Source organism: Prionailurus bengalensis, chromosome F2 (genome assembly GCF_016509475.1).
Source record: "Prionailurus bengalensis isolate Pbe53 chromosome F2, Fcat_Pben_1.1_paternal_pri, whole genome shotgun sequence".
Classification (NCBI taxonomy): Eukaryota; Metazoa; Chordata; class Mammalia; order Carnivora; family Felidae; genus Prionailurus; species Prionailurus bengalensis.
Window position 1 is genome coordinate 57,236,085 of NC_057353.1, and position 18,387 is coordinate 57,254,471.

General features: G+C 34.4%; 1 protein-coding gene across 1 annotated transcript in view; it reads right to left on the reverse strand.

Annotated features, from left to right (window-relative positions):
* CSMD3 (CUB and Sushi multiple domains 3) overlaps positions 1–18,387 on the reverse strand; it is a 1,274,540-nt gene that overhangs the window by 146,535 nt on the left and 1,109,618 nt on the right. Inside the window, exons 37-38 of the mRNA XM_043601622.1 lie at positions 17,585–17,681; positions 14,872–14,976 (exon numbers count right to left, since the gene is read on the reverse strand). Coding sequence (XP_043457557.1) covers positions 14,872–14,976; positions 17,585–17,681 — 202 coding nt within the window. The remainder of the gene's footprint in view (positions 1–14,871; positions 14,977–17,584; positions 17,682–18,387) is intronic.

An 18,387-nucleotide genomic window follows, 5' to 3' on the forward strand; every position in this document is an offset into this window, starting at 1 on the left:
CTCTTACTGAGGCCATTGTGTTTTTATACCTCAATCACAATTTGGGGGGGGGGGCGGTGCTTCTGAAAACAGAGAAGTTCTTTAAAATTTTTATGACCAGTTAATATAACCTACCCTGCAAGTGGTCAGTTTCTTGCATTACTACAAAATAACTGTTTCTTCACTAAGGGAAGATTTCAAACCTTGACAGAAATTAAGATACTTCTTCCACAAACAAGATAGTTTATTTGCACATGCACACACACACATGCACGTGTGCTCACACACACACACACACACACACACACACATACACACACAAGCAAACCACTGTGCTTGGATGTCATCTCTAGCATTACTGGAAGGGATATACTCAAGTGTGCACTGAGTGATCAGACAGCTTTTGAGATAACTTTGCTGGACACTGCACCAAAACCACGGCTGCTCCAGGATCCAGCCGTGGTCGATCCACTAAATGTATTATAACTGCTTTCCAATCTGTTAGTAACAAAGCAACAAAATACACTGCCATCGCGTGTTTATAAATTTGTTCTCGAAGACTAGAGCAGAAGTTATTAGTCATTTCAATTTTCTAAAGCTGGACTTAAATTCCTTGTTCGACCTCCCCTCCATTCTCTTGCATTTACTCAGTATTTCACAAATGCTATGTTCACGTCCTTATTGATTAGAAAATAGATTTGAAAACATGAAGAACATTCCAAAACTTTTAACTAATTAAAAGAACATTAGGCATTCTCTGGCACTGACTTCACCACTGTCCACTAAATGTATCATTTTCTCTCTTCTCTCTTCTTTCTATTTATCTGTCTCCCTGTCCTAATTACCCCTCTTTTCCTATACTCCCTAACTTTATTTTTTTCCCAACTATTTCTCTACGCTTCTTCATCTTTCTACTTATAGTTCCTATTTAAATTTAGATTCACTAGCTTTGTTTAAAAACAACACATGGAATGAAAGCATGCTTAAGTGACAATATTACCAAGTGTAACTATTTAGTGAGCATTCATTCAATTTCCCCCAAAAGGAATGCTCTTTTTCTTTTTTTCTTCTTTTTTTTCTTTAAAAAATTTTTTTTAATGTTTATTTATTTTTGAGACAGAGAGAGACAGAGCATGAATGGGGGAGGGTCAGAGAGAGAGGGAGACACAGAATCTGAAGCAGGCTCCAGGCTCTAAGCTGTCAGCACACAGCCCGACATGGGGCTCAAACCCACGGACCGTGAAATCATGACCTGAGCCGAAGTCGGACGCTTAACCAACTGAGCCACCCAGGCGCCCCACGAATGGTCTTTTTCTACCTGGATAATATTTTAACTTTTTCCACTAACTTATGATTTGATAAAAATTAATGTTTTAATGCAAATTTACCTGCTTTTTGTAGTACTGGTATTTTTTATTCTATTTATTTTAATCCAGGAAGTTTTTTAGAATTTTGTTCCAAATAAAAGGGAACATCCAGCAAATGGTCTGATGTGTTAGTTAAGGTCCCTCAACACAATGTTTGTAAATTTTGGTTGTCATCTTATCACCTTCTAATAGATTCCACTTTGTGGTTTTTGAAAAATACAGTGAATTTTGTTCTTAGATTGCCTACACACAGTACCTAGGTTTTTTCTTTGTTTTTCTCATGGGTGGAGAATCAAGATATCTACTAATTCTTAAGAAATATCTGGGGATCAGTTTGAAGTCAAAGAACCATTATGTGAATATTTGCTTTGAATTGTGTGACCTCAAAGTTAACAAATTAAATGTCGTTCCTGGTAAGTAGCCTCTAGACTATTGGGAGAGTTAAAAGTATTATTTTTCAAAGCAACTGCACATATAATATACACGGATACATCATTTATTCTTATGCTCATTCATTACCAATGGTGAGTTCTTTGCCACATTCTTGAGTTGGGTCCTGATAACTAACTTAGAAAATCCTAGCATTCGTTGATTGCTTATTTTATAGAACTAAAACTACCTCCTAAGATAGTCAGATAAATAATCACAAATTTGGGCAAAAACAAACTTCATGTAATAAAGTTTACACTTGATTAGGATAGAGATTTATCTCATTTATCTTCTAATCCCTCTACAACTCTCATCAGACTTTCCTTGACATGGTTAGGTAATCAACTCTACTCTTTAAATTAGAAATCAAGATTAAAGATGCTTAAGTTATATTTCCAGCATGTCTTTTCTCTCAAATATATTGGTTTCTGTGACCTAAATTTGTGAGATTTAAATACATTAGTCACTGTTTTCCCTTGAAAATATCAAACTCTCAATTCTTTGTTCTTAGAGTAAGCAGCTATGCATTATTAACACCTATTATGGAAATGGCTCAATTTCCTTCATGTATTCAACATAATTAAGAGTTTCTAACCAAAAGAACCATTTGAAAAATTATAGATAATTGGGTAAGCAATTCCATTAAGCTTTATTGATCTTATATTATGTATCTTATACAAATAAAGGACCTTTTTGGCATTCAACAAAACATTTAAAAAATGCAAAAGTTGTATATATAAGGGACTTAAAAAAACTTTCTTCAATTTCTTTGTGACTATAATAATTAATTTAATAATCTATATTGTGAATAAATATCAAAACATATGCTGCTTTTTAACTGTATTATCTATAGTGACATCAAATTTCTGATGACATCCTACACCTTTCAGAAGTAGCCCTGACTATATAAGCAGCCTTAGTTTCTAGTGCTGCCTCAAACCTTATACAATAATCTTACTGAACTAGGTGTACTTCTCCAAATGTGCCGTATATCACAGCTCTGTCTGAACATGAAATTTTCATGCTAAGAATACCCAATACTCCTTGTCTAACCAAAATTCTTGCTATTTGTTAAGACTCAGTCCAAGTGTCACCTCCTATTTAAAGTATTTCCTGAACTTCCTAAATGGAGCTGATTACTTACCACTTTTGTGTACTCTACCATAAATATCTCTATTCCTAAATTTATAGCACTGTGTTACTGCTTTACCTTTCTGTCTCTCTTATGAGACTGTGATCTTCTCAAAGAAAGATATAGTGACATATTTATCTTTGCATTTTCCATGTTAAGCATAGTGTCTGATACACAGTAACTGTTCTGTATATTTCTGGTTGAATGAACAATGAATGAATGAATCTTCTTTTACTAATTTGTCATCTATTTACATTACAATGACATTGTATTTGAGGTAGCAATAGCTGGAAAATAAACTTCAAAATAAAGCAAACAAAAAAACATTGTCCAGAAGCAACTGACCAGTATTTATTAGTGCATGCCTATCATTGTAGCTTCTGTTTCTTCCCACAGAGAGTTTCTATTTTATCAGAAATTCCAGTATAGGTAATGAAGTTACAGTGATGGATTGAGTGGCCTGGAAAATGATGTTAAGGAAATAATACTCAATGGGATACCTTCACACAACAGAAACCAACAGAATTACAAAATGTGTATAGGCTAAGGTATTAAATCCTTTGATGAACACCAGCATCAGTATAGGTGTACTGATGTTAATAATATATGGCAATATTGTTTATTTAACTTGTACTTCTAAGTGCTGTATCACAGCCAACAAATGTATTTTGAAGGCCTAAGATTCAAGGACTGCACTTACTGCAAGAGACAAAAGGACATCCTAAATTGACATGGTCCTAGATTAACGGCAGACTCTCTCTTCCTGGGGTTTACCTTGTCGGGAGACATTAAACCCCAAAATCACCAAAATAACCACCCAGTTACACTTGTGATAATTTTATGTAGCAAAACAAACAATCATATATGTCTCATAAATGCATTTAGCTAGGGTACATAAGCCATTTTTGTGTCTAAAAGTTTCAGAGAGGGTTGGGAAATGAATATATATATTCTGTGCTACCAGAAAAGTCACTTACTCCAATTATAGGTTTAAAATATCTAAAGAATCCAGTTCTTCTCACAATTAGACAATACTTGTAAGGGAAGACATTACAATGGATGTCACAGGAATAAAAAGGATCTTAAGAAACCACTATAAACAATTATACACCAACAAACCAGGTAACCTAGAAGAAATGGAAAATCTCCAGGAAATATACAATCTACCCCAATGAATTATGTAGAAATAGAAAAATCTCAATAGACCAATAATGAATATGGAGATTAAATAAGTAACCAAAAACCTTCCAGCAAAGAAAAGCCCAGGAACAGATGACTTCATGGGTAAATTTTACTAAACATTTAAAGAATTAACATTGATCCTTCTCAAACTCTTCCAAAATATTGAGGAAATCGTTCTCAATTCATTTCCCTGATGGTCATAGCCAAATATATTATAAGAAATCTATGGGACAACATGCCTGATGAAAGAGAAGCAAAAATCCATAATAAAATAATAGCAAACCAAATTAAACAGCACACTAAAAGGATTATACACCATGAACAAATGGATTTATCCCTGAGATGCAAGAATGGCTCAACATACACAAATAAATGTGATATACTACAATAACAGAATAAAGGATAAAGATTATCTTAATATGCAGAAAAGAGCATCTGACAAAATACAACATCCTTTTCTAATAAAACCTCCCAACAAATTAGATGTAATGGAATGCAACTCAAAATAATACAAGCCATACATGAAAAACCCACACTTATCAGAATACTCAACAGCAAAAAAATCTAAAAGCTTTTCATCTGATATCAGGAGCAAGATAAGGATGCCCAATACTTGTCACTTCTATTCAGCATACTACTGGAATCCTAGCCAAAGAAATTGGGGAGGAAAAAAAAAGGATCAAAATTAACAAGCAAATGGAGGTATCTCTGTTTGTAGGTGACATGATCTTATATATAGAAAAATCTAACTCCACAGGACACTGTTAGAACTAATAAATGAAGTCTGTAAAGTTTCTATACAAAATGTCAGAAGTCAGTTGTAATTTGATACATTAACACTGAAGTATCTGAAAAGGAAATTTAGAAAATAATCCTATTTACAGTAGCATCAAAAAGAATAAAATACTTAGGAATAAAGTTAACCAAGGAGGTTAAGACTTATACATAGAAAACTACAAAACACTGATGGAAGATACTGAAAAATTATTGGAGTATTTTCCAAAAATATGGAATAAATGGAGAAATATTCCATGTTCATGAATTAGAAGACATAATGTTGTTATAAAGTCCATAATATCCAAACTAATCTACAGATTCAATGCAGTCACTATCAAAAATCCAATGGCATTTTTTACTGAATTAGATAAATAAACAATCCTAAAGTTTATATGCAACTACAAAAGATTCAAAGTAGCCAAAGCAATTTTGAGAATGAAGATCAAAACTGGAGACATCACACTTCCTCATATCAAAATATACTACAAAACTACAATAATTAAAACATTACAGTACTGCAATAAAGATAGACATATAGAAGAATGAAACAGAGAATCCAGAAACAAACCCACATCAACTTATCTTTGTCCAAGGTGCCAAAATACACAATGGGGAGAGAATAATCTCTTCAACAAATGATGTTGGGAAAACTGGATGTCCACAAGCAAAAGAATAACAATAGACCCTTCTGACATCATACACAAAAATTAACTCAAAATGGATTAAGGTTTTAAATAGAAGATCTGAAAATGTAAAGTCCCTAGAAGAAAACATAGAGGAAAGTGTCATGACTAGTCTTGGCAATGATTTCTTGGATGTGACATAAAAGCCTAAGAAATAAAAGCAAAAATAAACAAGTGGGCAACATCAAAATAAAAGGCTTCTGCACAGCAAAAGAAACAATCAACAGAGCAAAAAGAAACCTAAAGAATGGGATAAAATATGTGCAAATCACATACCTAATACAGGGTTAATACTCAAAATATATAAGGAACTCCTGCAACTTAATAACAAGAAAATAAATAATCTTGTTTTAAAAACAGGCAAAGGACTTAGACATTTCTCCAAAGATGACATAAAATGACCAACAGGGATATGAAAAGAAGCTCAGCACCTCTAGTCATCAGGACAATGCAAGCCAGTCAAAACCACATGATGAGCTATCACCTCTTATCTATTAGGATGACTATTGTCAAAAAAAAAAAAAAGACACATAGGAAAAACAAAAAGACAGAGTCCACCAGATGACCGAATAATATGTCCTTCATTATATCCTCCCCTTAGCAACAACAATGTAGCAGCCATCAATGGACAAAATTTCTTTGTGAGAAATGTGGGATACAGGTAGGGGTAACACCCCAGTACAGTCCAAGAATGAGAAAAGTCATTTGGAGAACACAGACCAGCACCTAGGTGGCTGACTCAAAAACAATTGCATAGCCCTGAGAACTTGAACTTGGCAACCCCATTTGCCTTTGGTTCTGTCATCAATAAATACTCCAAGAGATCCAGGAGGAGTCTCACCTACCAATACATCAGATAATTGGTGTATAGACTTTGTTGCTGGCTGTAGATTCTGAAAGTGCCCTTTGAACTAACTCCAGGCCCTCTGAGCCACAGTCTAAAAGCTTCATAGAACACTGAATTACACAATCACCCATGAATGAGAGACCCTTTATGGAGGTCCAGGATTTTGACAGCAGTCCAACACACCATTAGAATAAAAACAAACAAACAAACAATAATCAAAGTTGACACATTGATGAGGATAAGAGGAAGAATTTGGTTTTACCATCATTACCATTCCCCCCAAGGCAGTGTTAAGTGATCCCCTATTGACCCGTGATTTCTCCTGTTGTGGAAAGTGATAGTGTGTGAGTGGGTGTCTGACTTTTCCAGCTGTGCAAGATGCTGCCAGAGAGGAAAAAGACAATCTCTCTATTGCCTTATCCACAATATTGAATCATGGCCTGAGAAACTAAGGGCAGGTGAGTATTTGGGAAAAGAGAAGTCAGAGCTCACAAAGAAACACACCAACGGGATGAGGATCCTACTAATTATGTCCATTAGAAGGCCTGCTGATGAGCCAATAGGATGGACACCTCAACCATGGATCTCCTCACTAGCCCATGGGCACCTGCAGTACTTTGATGCCTCTTCCACACACCCTAATACAGCATGGCTGACCTCCTGTGCATGCTGTCAACAATAGCAAGAGCAAGTTTTTACAAACAGCTACTGAGTATGTGCAGAAATTTGGCCCAGATTTTGGACCTGGAAGAGATCACAGACTTGAGCACTTAGAGACACCCTTGGGAAAACAGAAGAGAGGTCATTAGTACCCAGCCTGGCTCTACAGGATTAAGAGAAGGCATAGAAGCTGAAGAGAAGGGAGAAAAAAGTGTGGAGCATGCATATTCATAGAAGGTCTGAGAAAGCCTCAAAATCACCAATAGGGCTGAAGGAAGATGTTTCTCTCCTGAAGTCAGTCAGTAAAGACAGGGAACTATTTTAGTCCAGAAAACGTGACGCCACCAAAGAACACGATAATTTTCCAGTAATAAACCTCAAAGAAATGGAGTTCTGCAATTTACCTGAAAAAGAATTCAAAATACCTGCTTGAAGGAAGCTCAATGACCTATGACAAAAAAAAAAAAAAACAAACAAACATGGAAAAATAATTCAACAAAATCAAGAAAACAATATATGTTCAACATGAGAAGTTTAACAAAAAGATCTGTTCACAATCTGTGAATTAGTAGGATCTCAAAAGGAGAAGAAGACAAAGGAAAGCAGGTGGAAAGCTTGTTACAGAAATAGCCAAGAATTTCCAAGATTCTGGGGAGAGATTTGGACATCCAAGTTCTATGAACTTGGCCCCCCAAAAAACTCAACTTAAAGAGATATTCTCCAAGATGAATTATAATAAAACTGTCAAAATTCAAAGACAAAGAGAATCTTTAAAATAGTAGGAGAAAAGAAGCTTGTAATTTACAAGGGGACCTGCACAGGGCAATCAGTGACTTTCTCAGGAGAAACCTTACAGCCAAGGAGAAAGAGCAATGTTATAGTCAAAGTGCTGAAAGAATAAAACTATAAAGCAAGAATACTCTATACAGTAAAGTAGTCCATCAGAGGACTTCAGAGGAGGGAGAGATCAGTATGGTCCCAAATAAACAAAAGCTGAAAGAGTTCATTACCACTAGACGCATCTTACAAGAAATGCAGAAAGCTCTCACTCAAGCTGAAATGAAAGGACACTAATTAGTAATATGAAAACATATAAAAATATACAACACATTGGCAAAGGTAAGTATATATTCAAATTCACAATACTTTAATACTGTAATATGATAGGGTATTAACCACTTAAGTCTGGCATAAATGTAAAGGACAAACATTTTAAAAATAACTATAGTTATAATAATTTGTTAGTGAATACAAGAAACTAAGAGGTAAATTGTGACATCAAAAAAAAAAAAACCAAAGAGGGGAGTGAAAAGACAGAGATTTATTATGCAAATGAAATTAAGTTGTTAGTGTAAAATAGCTATATCTAGAAGATATTTTATGTAAGTCTCATAGTTACCACATAAGCCTACAAGATACACAAAAGATTTAAGACAAGGGAATCAAAACATACAACAATAGAAAATCATCTTATTCACAAAGGAAAAGTGCAAGGGAAGAAGAAAAAAAAGGGGAGGGATAATAATAAAGTCAGAAAATAATTGATAAGACAGTATTAGTGAGTTCTTACTTATAAATAATTGCTCTACATGTAAATTGATGAAATTATCCAAGCAAAAGACATAGAGTAGCTGAATGGATTCAACACCAAACAACTATATGCTGCCTACTAGAGACTCATTTTGGCTTCAAGGATACACATATGCTCAAAGTTAAGGGATAATAAAAGATACTCCATGAAAGTGGAAACCAAAAGAGAGGAGTGGTGGCTATGCTTATATTTGACAATATAAACTTTAACCCAAAAGATGTAACAAGAGATAAAGAAAGCCATTGCATAATAATTAGATCGTTTAATCACAGGGATATAATAATCATAAATATATATGCCACTAACATCAGAGCATCCAAATATAATAAGGAAATATTAACAGATCTGAAGGAAAAAAATAGACAACACAATAATAGTAGGGGACATCAGTACTTCACTTTCAAAAATACACAGATCATCTAGATTGAAAAGCATATAGAAAATACTGGACTTGAACTATACTTTAGACCAAATAAACCTAATAAACATATACAGAACATTCCTTCCAGAGCAGCAAAATACATGTTTTTTCTTGAGTACATACAGAACATTATCCAGGATAGATCATGTATTACATGATCTTAGCAAAGTTAAGAGTGAAATCATATCAAAACTCTTTTCCAAATATAATGGCATGAAATTAGAAATCAATAAAAGTACGAAAACTGGAAAATCCACAAATATGTGGAAATCAAGTAGTACATTCATAAACAGATAGTGATTCAAAGAATAAATCAAAAGGGAAATTAAAAAAATATATCTTGAACAAACAAAAAGAGAAACACAACATACAAAAACTTATGGGATATAGCAAAAGCAGTTGTCACAGGAAGTTTATAGCAATAAACATCTGTCTGCATTTAAAAAAAAGAAAGATCTCAAATAAATTAGCTAACTTTATATCCTAAGTAACTAGAAAAAGAATACACTAAAGCCAAAATTAGCAGAATAAAGGAAGTAGCAAAGATTAGAGTACAAATAAATGAAATAGAGAAAAGAAAAACAACAGAAAGACAAAGAAACTAAGAGCTGATTTTTAAAAAGATACCCAAAATTGACATAACATTAGAATCATTAACTAAAAGAAAGAGAGAGAGAGAGAGAGAGAGAAGGCTTAAATAAACAAAACCAGAAATGAAAGAAGAGACATTACACTGATACCACAGAAATAAAAAGGATCACAAGACACTGCCATGACAATTACACACCAAAAAAATTGGATAATCTATAAGAAATGGACAAATTCTTAGAAACATATGACCTACCAACTAAAACATGAAGAAATAGAAAATCTGAGCAGACCAAGAATGAGTAAGAGATTGAGTTAGTAATCAAAAACTTTCTAATAAAGAAAAGTCCTGGACTGAATAGCTTCATAGGTGAATTTTACCAAACATTTAAAAAGGTATTAAATGCCAATCCTTTTCAAAATCTTCTGATAAACTGAAGAGGAAAGAATACTCCAAATCTCATTTTATGAGATCTGAATTACCCTGATACCAAAGCCAGACAAGGACACCACAAGAAAAGAAAAATGACAGGTCAGTATCCATGATGAATATAGATGTAATTTTTTTTTTACCAAAATACTAACAAATTGAACTCAACAGCACATCAAAAGCACCATACACTACCATCAAGTGGGAGTTATGTGTGGAATGCAAAGATGGTTCAACATACGCTGATCAAAAAATGTGATACATCACACTAATAGAATGAAAGATAAAAATCATGTGACAATATCAGTAGACACAGATAAAGCATTTGACAAAATAAAACATTGTTTCATGATAAAAACTCTTGAAAAAATGGGTATAGAAGTAATGAACCTGAACTTAATGAAGGCCATATATGAAAAGTCCACAGCTAATGTCAAACACAGTGGTGAAAAGTTGAAGCCTTTTCCTCTATATAGAGAAGACTAAAGTTGCCCATTTTCATGACTCTTATTCAACATAATACTGGAAGTTCTAACCAGAGTAATTATCCAAGAAAAAGAGATTAAAGACATCCAAACCATAAAGGAAAGTAAAATGGTTTCTGTCAGTAAATGATGTGATTTTTATGTAAACAAAATCCTAGAGACTCCACCAAAATCTGTTACTACTAATCACAAATTCAATAAATTACAGGATACAAAATCAGCATTCAGAAATTAGTTGTGTTATTATATACTGAAAACAGAATATCTGAAAAATAAAACAATCTCATTTACAATAGCATACACAGTAACAATGATAAAATTTGGGGACAAATTTAACCACTTTTAAGCCACCTATACAGCCAATGCAATCCATGTCAAAATTTCAACAGCATGATTTCACAGAGACAGAAATTCATGGAACCACAAAAGACCCTGAATACCCAAAGCAATCCCGAGACAAAGCTGGAGGCTTTATGATTTCAAACTATTACAAAGCTATAGTAATCAAACAGTATGGCCATAAAAATGGACACATACATCATTGTAACAGAACTGAGAGTCCAGAAATAAACCCTCACATATACGGCCAATTAACATTTGACAAAGGAGCCAAAAATACTCACAGGGAAAGTATAGTATTTTCCCCATAAATGGTGCTGGGGAAACTGTTTAATGACACGCAGAAGAATGAAACTGTATCTCTCACACTCCTCATAAAAATTAATTGGAAATGGATTACAGACTTAAACATAAAACCTAATACTGTAAAATTCCTAGAAGAAAACATACAAAAAAAAGCTCCTTGACCTTGGTATTGGCATTAATTTTTTTGGATATAACACCAGGAGTATAAGCAATCAATGAAAGTAAATAAAATAAGTCTACATCAAATAAAAAAACAAAAACTTCTGCACAGCAAATGAAGCAATCAATAAAATGAAAATGCAACCTACAAAATGGGGGGGGATATATTTACAACCATGTATCTGATAAGGGGTTAATATCCAAAATATATAAAAAAACTCATATAACTCAATAGCAAGTCAAAACAACAACAAGAATAAACAAAAAACCTATTAAAAGCAACCTGATTAAAAAAATTGGCAGAGGATCTGAACAGATATTTTTCTAAAGAAGATAAACAAATGGCTAATAGGCACATAAAAGGATCCTTATCACTAACCGCAAGGGAAATGCAGATCGAAAGCACGGTTAAGATGTCACCTTACACCTATTAGAATGAAGATCACCAAGAAAACAAGATAACAAGTATTACTGAGGATGTGGCGAAAGGGAAGCCCTCTTGAATGGTGCTAATAATAAAATTTGGTACAGCCAGTATGGATAAGAGCCTGGAGGTTCCTTAAAAAAATAATAATAAATGGCACATAATCCAGCAATCCCATCTTTAAGCATACATCCAGAGGAGATAAAATGAGGATCTGGAAGAGATATCTGCACTCCCATGTTCACTACAGCTTAATTCACAATAGCCAAGACATGGAAACAACCTAAGTTCCATCTATGAATGAATGAATAAAGAAGTGTGGCATATGTATAAAATTAAATATTATTCAGTCACAAAAAAAACTAGGAAATCCTGCCATTTGTAACATCATGCATGGCATTATGCTAAATGAAATACTCAGAGAGAAAACAAATAGATCTCATTTGTATGTGGAATCCAAGAAAGATTCATTCATCTTGCATCTTAGAAACAATGAGAAGACTGGTGGTTGCCAGGGGCTGGAAGGTGGAAAAAATAGGGTGATGTAAGTCAGAATACAAACTTCTAGTTATAAAATAAATTCTGGGAGTCCAATATACAACATGGTGGCAGTAGTTATCAATATTGTATTATATACTTGAAAGTTGGGAAGAGACTAGATTTTAAGTATTCTCATACACACACACACACACACACACATACAAAGAACTAAGAAAAAAAAAAGAGAAGGCAATTATGTGAACTCTGGAGATGTTAACTCTGTCTATTGTGTGACTATTTTGTAATAGATACATATATCAAATCAACACATATAAATTCAAAAACTACACAAATCACATTTCAATGAACTAAAAAGATAAAATTTCTGCATCATATTTATAAAAGAGTATGCTTTATAGTTTTCTATTGAGGGTATTATGGGAACCTGTTATACACCCCAGGAAACAGAATAATTAAAGTAGCATTGGGATTATCTGGTCCTTAAAGGTTGGCAATATTTCTTTTTTTTTTTTTTTTTTAATTTTTTTTTTTTAACGTTTATTTATTTTTGGGACAGAGAGAGACAGACATGAATGGGGGAGGGGCAGAGAGAGAGGGAGACACAGAATCAGAAACAGGCTCCAGGCTCTGAGCCATCAGCCCAGAGCCCGATGCGGGGCTCGAACTCACTGACCGCAAGATCGTGACCTGGCCGAAGCCGGAGGCTTAACCGACTGCGCCACCCAGGCGCCCCTTTTTTTAATTTTTTTAACGTTTATTTATTTTTGAGAGAGAGACAGAGCATGAATGGGGGAGGGTCAGAGAGAGGGAGACACAGAATCTGAAACAGGCTCCAGGCTCTGAGCTGTCAGCACAGAGCCTGACGCGGGGCTCAAACTCACGGACTGTGAGATCATGACCTGAGCCGAAGTCAGCCGCTCAACCGACTGAGCCACCCAGGCGCCCCAGGTTGGCAATATTTCTATGTGAAGCCATTTGGACCTGGTATTTTGGGGCATGGGGATGGGGGGACAGTTTTTTAAACAACTATTTTCTATATTGTTCCTATGATTATTGCTCTACTTAGAATTTTTGTACTGGGATCAATTTTGGCAAATTTCATAATGCATTTTTATTTATTTCTCCTCATATATCTTAACTATCTGCTTTAAGAATATTGATGCTATGTTATGTGGTGCATAAATAATCAAAACTAGAGTTTTTGTTATGATATGTGCTCCTTTTGATAACTATAAATGTTCTTATTTGTTTAAAAAAAACTGTTAGTGGGGCGCCTGGGTGGCGCAGTCGGTTAAGCGTCCGACTTCAGCCAGGTCACGATCTTGCGGTCCGTGAGTTCGAGCCCCGCATCAGGCTCTGGGCTGATGGCTCGAAGCCTGGAGCCTGTTTCCCATTCTGTGTCTCCCTCTCTCTCTGCCCCTCCCCCGTTCTTGCTCTGTCTTTCTCTGTCCCAAAAATAAATAAACGTTGAAAAAAAAAATTTAAAAAAAAAATAAAAAAAAATAAAAAAAACTGTTAGTGAGAATATGGAAAAACTGGAACCTTTATACAACGTTGGTGGGAATGTAAATTGATGGAACCACTATGGAAAATAGTATGAAAGTTGCTCAAAAAAATTAGAAGTAGGGGTGCCTGGGTGGCTCTGTCAGTTAAGCATCTGACTTCAGCTCAGGTAGTGATCTCACAGTTCATGATTTCAAGCCCCAGGTCGGGCTTTCCGCTGTCTGCATAGCCCATTTTGGATCCTGTCTCCCTCCCTCCCTCTCACTCTCTCTCAAACATAAACATTTAAAAAAATTAGAAGTAGATCTACCACATGCTCTAGAAATCCTTTCTGAGTATATTTACAGAATATTTGAAATAAGAATCTCAAAGAGAGATTTGCACTTCTATGTTTATTGCAGCATTACTCATAATAGCCAAAATATGGAAACAACCTAGATGTCCATTAAGAGATAAGTGAATAAAGAAAAGATAGTATGTACATATAATGTGTAATATCATTCAGTCTTACAAAAGAGAAGGAAATCCTGCCAAATGCAACAACATGAATGAACCTAGTAAACATTATGCTAAATGAAATAAGCTAGACAAAAAAGGGCAAATACTACAGGACAGTACCTAAAATAGTCAAACTCATAGAAACAGAAAGCAGAGTGGAGATTTCCAGGGCGGGGAGGAGGGGAAATGGGAAGTTGCTGCTCACAGTGGGTATAAAATTGAGTTATGTAAGATAAGTAAGTTCTAGAGATCTGCTATATGTTATCATGCTTATAGTTAACACTTCTGTATTGTGTACTTAAAAAAAATGAGGGTGTATCTCATGCTAAGTGTACTTACAATTATAATAAGGAAGAAAACATTTGTACATTTGTAAATTCTGATGAAAAAATTAAAATTTTGTAGACACAGTCTTGTAAATGAATTGAAAGAACACATCAAAAGCTTAAAAATAACAAGATAATGTTCTCTTTTGATGAAGTCCATTTAGTTTCTATATTCAAAGAATATTTAAAAAATGATATAAACTTGTTATTAAATTTCTTGAATAGCACATGATATTATATTTACCTGTGTATTCAAGGTGAAATCCTGCAGCAGAAACACTGATGTCTGATTGGAAATTTAGATATAGATTATTAGACGTACTATTCAAAAGATGGGGTATTGTTGTTCCTGAAATGATAATTGAAAAGGCAGGTCAATGATCACATAATAAATATTATAGCAAAACTAAGTAAGTTGACTACTAATCAGCCAATAGAATACCACTGAAATTACATATTGGTCAAGTGTTTTTTAGGAATTTTTAAATAAAGATATGTCTCCCACATTTCTCTTCTATTTTATTGTTTGTGACTGTCTCTAAGGAGAAAGACTTTGGGATCACTCGGAATGGGTCCCTAAAAATAGGCAGGAACAAAGAGCGGGTGACAGTCAAGGCAGTGGATTTTACAGGTCACCTGAAATAAATGTTTGGAATTTCATGTGGATTTCAATATTTTATGCATGAGCTAATAATAACCTTAATTTTAAAGTTTGTAGTGATTTTTATGGTATAGTATCTTAAGATTATGTATGGGTTCAGAGAATATGTTTATTTATTGTTATTTATTGCCCTTTTTATTATATATATATGAATTATATATACATATATATAATATATATGTATTATATATACATATATAATATATATGAATTATATATACATATATAATATATATGTATTATATATACATATATATTATATATATATATATATAACATGTATTTCATTTATTTTCTTTCTTTATTAATATGTGTATGTTCTTCTCTACCAGGTCAAGTACCTTGATGTTTCTTATACTCTGACAGCAACGCTGGTAGGTAGTGTTTGAAAAATCCCAATTATAAACTAGTGTTAGCCTTAGCACTAGCAAATACATTATAGCCTTAGTCTCTTAGCAAATACATTATAATGGTGTATTTCTGAAATTCTGAAGGAAATCAACTTGACTTTATTCAATTACTGAGCTGAAAACATAAAATATCTGTTTGAACCAATTACTTCTTGACTATCTGCATTGAGTAATACCTCAAGATCCTTAAGATTACAAGTCAAGCAGTTTCAAATGGCAAGCATAAAAATAAGTGTCAAATCTATGTTTTAAGATAATGTCCAACAAGCATATTAGTTGATAGTGTGGCAACATTTTTTTCTGTAAGTAACTAGTTAGTTTACATTTATTTTGTACAACTCTGTGGACCTGAACCACTCACTGATCTTTCTATAAAAAGAAAATATCAGGACGAATTCATTACAGAACATATAGTTGCTTTTTCCCCCTTCTCCAGTCTCTTATCTGTCTATGGAACCCTTACTGAATCACTGAAGATGGAGGTAAACAGAAACTTTCACTCGACCTGCCTTTAGTGCCTTAGAGGATCTCAGCGATCAAGAACTTCAGCTCTGGAGTCACACCAGCTGGGCCCCGGTCTCATTCTAACATCAGCTGTACAACCTCAGGCAACTTAATCTAAGTGTCAATTACGACCAGAACTACTAGAAGGAACAAATGAGGAAACGTATGACAAGCCTCACACAGGGCTAGCACTTGGTAATCAAGAGCTGTTATTTATCACTGGTATTATCTTCATTGTTGTATTTATTATTAAGATTTGATTATTAATCAAATCTAAACAAATGTACACTCAAAATGTTATAAGATTTCTTCCAAGATTTCCACCTTATCTATACACAAAATACTTTTTTTTTTTTTTTTTTAATTTGAGACTGAGAAAGAGAGAGAGGGCAGGGGAAGAAGGGCAGAGGGAGAAAGAGAATCTTAAGCAGGCTCCACACAGCATGGATGGAGCTCGACATGGGGCTTGATCCCACAAGTCTGGGACCATGACCTGAGCCAAAATCAAGAGTTGGATGCTCGACTGACTGAGCCACCCAGGAGCCCCTAAAATACTTGTTATGACTAACCCAAATCACTCCTATTCCAGGTATTTCTTCTTTCCTCTCTTCAGTGGCGATGCTGAAAAACCGATTATGCCCTAGTTAAAAATCTGTGAAAAACCTACAACTATTCAAACCGACTTAAGTATAACTGAAATGTAGAAGTTGATAGTTTAGCTATGTTCCTATTTCTATAGTTAAAAAGTATAATTAAAGTAAAAAGTATAGTTAAAATTAAAGTAAAACTTGATTTCACTTTTCGCAGGCTGAAAAAGCTGTTAGATTATTTCATAAATTACCTTTAAAAACCTTAACAAGTTTAAAAACCTTCTGGTCTTGGTACCTGGGTATATATTATGTTATATAATTTTATTCATTTCATAGAAATAATTTTATATTCTCTTTATTCTCACTCAACAGTACCTTGTAACATACCATGTTTTTACACAGTCTCTAAAATTATTTTAATGGCCCCAGAACACTCTATTGAGTAGATATATCATAATTACCAAGCACTGTCTAATTTTAACGATTTAAGGAGAAAGGGTACACATACCTGAACCACAGCTCAGCTGAAAATATTATCATTACTATAAAAGCATCAATAAATAATTACACAAATATAGTTAGAATATAGTAAGATTTTAAACAGCAATTTCAATGTCATTACCTTTAATGCCTTTGAAACATCTAACCTTGTAATTTAGTTTGCTGTGTATAGTTTATAAAAAGGAAATTAACTGCCAAGTCAGAGTTCTAGAAAGTCTTTTAAAAAGAGAGAGAGATTTCTACATTCCTAATTACATCTGTATTTCAATTAAGCTCAGCTCTTTTATTTACCTGAATAACTTCCAAGTCGTGGAGCATTGTTGTCTCCACCATCATAAAAGTCCAGAGAATCCCAATTATGTTCTGTAGCAAAGCTGATAACCTGTACCTGTGAAATAATAATTACTGATAAGAACACGTATTTCTAACAAGATAAAAATACCACAGTCCTCCACTCCGCATTAGAAGAGAGAACTCCAAGCCAGGACCATATCCTCGTGACCCTTCATAGAAGGATTTTACCAGAACTGATCTTTGCTACTGTGGCATTGGCCTACATGAGCTGACTTGGGTAAGAAGAGCGTCGAAACACCTCGCAGTGTTCACTATGGGTAGAACATGGATAAAGTCTGTCACCATCTCAGAGCGTTTTCTTTATTAAAGGCTTTGGGTTAATTTAATATCTTAGTGACAGGAATCCCAATACGTGTTCCAATTAGTCATCTTGTATGTTTCAGAGTGTTAGATTCTTCTAAAAAAAATTTTTTTTTAATTTTTTTTTTTCAAAGTTTATTTATTTTTGGGACAAAGAGAGACAGAGCATGAACGGGGGAGGGGCAGAGAGAGAGGGAGACACAGAATCGGAAACAGGCTCCAGGCTCCGAGCCATCAGCCCAGAGCCCGACACGGGGCTCGAACTTGCAGACCGCGAGATCTTGACCTGGCTGAAGTCGGACGCTTAACCGACTGCGCCACCCAGGCGCCCCTAAAAAAATTTTTTTAATGTTTATTTATTTTTGAGAGATACAGAAAGAGAAAGAATGAGTAAGGGAGGGGCAGAGAGAGGGAGACACAGAATCCAAAGCAGGCTCCAG